We start from the raw sequence: 3,759 nt of genomic DNA, 5'->3' as shown, positions 1-3,759 counted from the left end.
TGCAGACTCTCTCTCTCTCTCTCTCTCTCTCTCTCTCTCTCTCTCTCTCTCTCTCTTTCCTTAATGCACAGGTATCAAATGGGTTACATTCATATGACATCGATTGATTATTTAAGTAAACATATACATACACACCCTTATATATACATATATTGTTTTGAATTTCACACAAGAAAATAGGGAAAAATTTTCCTAAACAATATCAAGAAAACTATCAAACTATTAAAAATCAACAAAAGACTAATAAAGAATATGAATGGAAATCAATGAAAAATCCAAGAGAGATGAAAAAGACCTAGAAGAACTATTGCAAACAAAAAAGGGACTAGAAATCCGACATTTGTAAACACAATCAGACCAAAATTGAGGGAATACTAAAGAAAGGAAGCATCAAATTGATGAAAAGAAGACTTGGAACAGGGTGCCAACAGATGTTTGTATTAAATGGTGAAAAATAGAAATATCATCAACAAAAGACATGGAGTGATAAAAATTGCAGAGGATTTCTATAAAGTGCTATACAATAGTGATATAAGAAATAACTTTGACAATAGAAATACTAAAAAATCTGGGCTGGTACCAAACGTAACAGTAGAAGTAAAGGAAGCACTGAAATGTATGACAAGAGGCAAAGCAGCGGGAGAAGATGGCCAAACAATTGATTCGATAATAGAAGCATAAGATTTCATAGTAGTAAAATTTACTGAACTTTGACCAAAATGTCTGCAAGAATGCTCTATACCTAGAGCTTGGAAAAACATTATCATTATAATAATTCACATAAGGGAGACACAAAAGAACTGGAAAATTGCCGCCCAATAAGTTTACTCAGAACCAATATTGATGTAGTAGTAGAGGACATAAGGTCAATGAAACCTATTTCCAAAGGGGGTAGTGAGAGTTTCATTAAGATGGTTTATAGGATTGAGCAATGCTTTCTTTACCTAGACCAAAGAGTTTGGCTGTAGAATTAAATACTGCTTACATGACTAGCCAGATAGAAAAACTATTACCACCTACACAGAAGCGTGAATGGGTTAAGTTAGCAGAGTGTGTAAATAATCGTGCTCTATTCGGAAAGTTGTTGGAATACCTTTTGAGTGAAAAGAAATCATTGAAATACCTTAATGCTAATATTAGAAGCAATAATAATATTAAGGCTAAAGTGAATTATACCTGTACTTATGAAGATCAGCGTAGTACAAAGCAAGGAAGAGAGTCAGATGTGATGGAAAGGAGAGCAGGACTTGAAAATGCTATTACAAATATCACTGACCTTTTCACTAAAATTACAGAAGAAAATGCTGAACGGAACAGGAATAAGATCAGTGACAACACAAGGCTGCATAGGTGCTGGTATCATGGGTCAGATGGACATGATATCTTATATTGTACAATTTTCCAGAACTTGAGTATTAATGACAGAGTGGAGAGTGTAAAGAAGAAAGGTATTTGCTTTAATTGCCTTAAATCTGTTCACATAGCAAGGAAATGTCTAAAGAAGTCCAGATGTAATGCTGTAGATGTTAACAATGAAACTTTTGGGAAACTTCATCATACTATTATACATAAGGGATTCATAACAGGAAATTCGTTTGTAAGTCTGAAAAGAAACGGTGTTCTATTTATGGTTAACAAGATCAAGAGTGGTAATCAGGAGTTACAAACTTTATTTGACTCGGGAGCTGATATAACAATGATCAGAAATGATGTGGCTAAGGCATTGGAACTGAAAGGAAAATGTATCAGATTAGCTGTGACTAAATTGGACGACAAAACTGTGACATACAGTAGTAAAGAGTATAATCTGGTTCTAACTGACAAGGATGGGAATGATGTCAATGTTACTGCTTATGGAATTGATGACATTACATCTCAAGTTGGTAAGGTAGATTTATCAAAAGTGAAACATTTATTCAAGGGTGTTAATGTATGTGCATTAGATAGACCTTATGGGAAAATATATCTCCTAATTGCTTCTGATTATTGCTCCTTAATTTCAACAGTTAAGGAAACTGTGGCTGATAATTTACAGCTCAGGGAAACACAGTTTGGAATGTGTGTATGGCAGTCATCCCAACATTGTTACCTTATCAGTGTTTAGGCGTAATCCAGGCATTAGCATTAACCATGTTTCCAGTACAATATCCGACTATGACATATCTGTAGAACCCGTAATTGATATTACAGCACAGATAAATGATTTCTTCATCATTGAATACATAGGGACTGATTGTAATCCCAGATGTGGTAGTTGCCGTTGTGGGAAATGTGCAACAGGCAATGGCAAATATAGTATAAAAGAGGAAAAGGAGCTGGCGCTTATTGAAAGTGGGTTGATGTATTACCCGGACAAAAAAGAATGGTCTGCTAAATTTCCATGGACTAAGGATACCAAACTGTTGCAAAATAATGTATCTGTAGCTGTAGCTAGACTGAAAGGCACAGAGAAAAGATTGATAAAACTGGGTTCAGACTATGTTCAAGCTTATAATGACCAAATACTTGACATGACAAAGCGCAATGTAATTCGGAAGTTATCCGATGAAGAGGTTAAAAACTATGTTGGTCCTGTCACATACATTCAGCATAATGAGGTGTTAAAACCAGGATCTGTATCAACCCCATTGAGAATTGTTTTTGATTCATGAGCAGAGTATATGGGCCATTCTCTAAATAGTTTTTGGGCAAAGGGCCCTAATATTTTAAACTCAATGTTTGGTATATTACTAAGATTTCGTGAAAAGGCTGTAGGCATAGCCGGTGACATAAGCAAAATGTATAATTGCATTAAGCTTCCAGAATTAGAACAACATGTACATAGATTTGTATGGAGAAATTTGCAAAGTAATCACAAACCTGATCACTATGTAATGACATGCATGGGTTTCGGGGATAGGCCCTCAGGAATTATTGCAATGTTAGTTCTCAGATATACTGCAGAATTGTCGGTAAAAGACTTCCCAGAAGCATCACGTGTCATAATGACTAATTCCTATGTAGACGATATAATCCTTTCTGTTGAGAGTAAAGCTTAGGCATTTAGCGTAATCAGAGATATTGAAAATGTACTCTCTAAGGGCAGTTTTGAAATTAAAAGATGGACCAGTAATGGAGATAATGAGCATTCTGACTTTTATCATTATAATAATTCACATAAAGAGAGACAAAAGAACTGGAAAATTGCCGCCCAATAAGTTTACTCTCAGTAATATATAAAACATTTACGTAGATCATAGTATGCCGAATAAAAAGAAAGCTAAATTTTAATAAACTAAGAAAACAAGTAGAATTTAGAGGCGGGTATTCAACAATAGACCATATCCATGTAATTAACCAGATAATATTGACAAAACTTCAGTAGTAATGAAAGCCCTTTAAATAAAAGAAACATACGGTATGTATCTTATGTTAGAACACTTGGAGATATCTATACAGGAATTACAACAATTCTAAACTACACAAAGATAGTGAAAAAATTCTAATTGAGGAAGTACCTAAGTAAGGGATCCCATATAAGAATTTAGATTTGAAAAATGTAGAATGTTGCATTAATGGGGAATACGTTAACAACGTAATCAATAGGGCTACCTCAAACACATCTACCTAATGAAATAACATTACCAATTCTCCAGCAAGAGCATAATCCGTATATATGATTCAATAGAAGAGTTGCAAAAGATGATGGAAATTTTGACTATAGAAAGCAGATCAATAGGATTGAAAATGAATAACACTAAGATGATGTTCCTTGAAAAT

The 3,759-nt window shown here is 34.3% G+C and overlaps 2 protein-coding genes across 2 annotated transcripts; both read left to right on the top strand.

Annotated features, from left to right (window-relative positions):
* Window positions 1-931: 931 nt before the first annotated feature.
* LOC137643096 (uncharacterized) lies at window positions 932-2,651 on the top strand. Its single transcript, XM_068375943.1, has 2 exons — window positions 932-1,888; window positions 2,007-2,651. Exons 1-2 carry the CDS (start codon window positions 932-934, stop codon window positions 2,649-2,651), a joined length of 1,602 nt encoding a protein of 533 aa, XP_068232044.1.
* A 9-nt stretch (window positions 2,652-2,660) lies between these two features.
* LOC137643095 (uncharacterized) lies at window positions 2,661-3,038 on the top strand. Its single transcript, XM_068375942.1, has one exon. The coding sequence runs from the start codon at window positions 2,661-2,663 to the stop codon at window positions 3,036-3,038; it is 378 nt and encodes a 125-aa protein (XP_068232043.1).
* Window positions 3,039-3,759: the final 721 nt, after the last annotated feature.

This window comes from Palaemon carinicauda, chromosome 6 (assembly GCF_036898095.1).
Source record: "Palaemon carinicauda isolate YSFRI2023 chromosome 6, ASM3689809v2, whole genome shotgun sequence".
NCBI lineage: Eukaryota > Metazoa > Arthropoda > Malacostraca > Decapoda > Palaemonidae > Palaemon > Palaemon carinicauda.
This window is presented reverse-complemented; position numbering and strand designations above follow the sequence as displayed.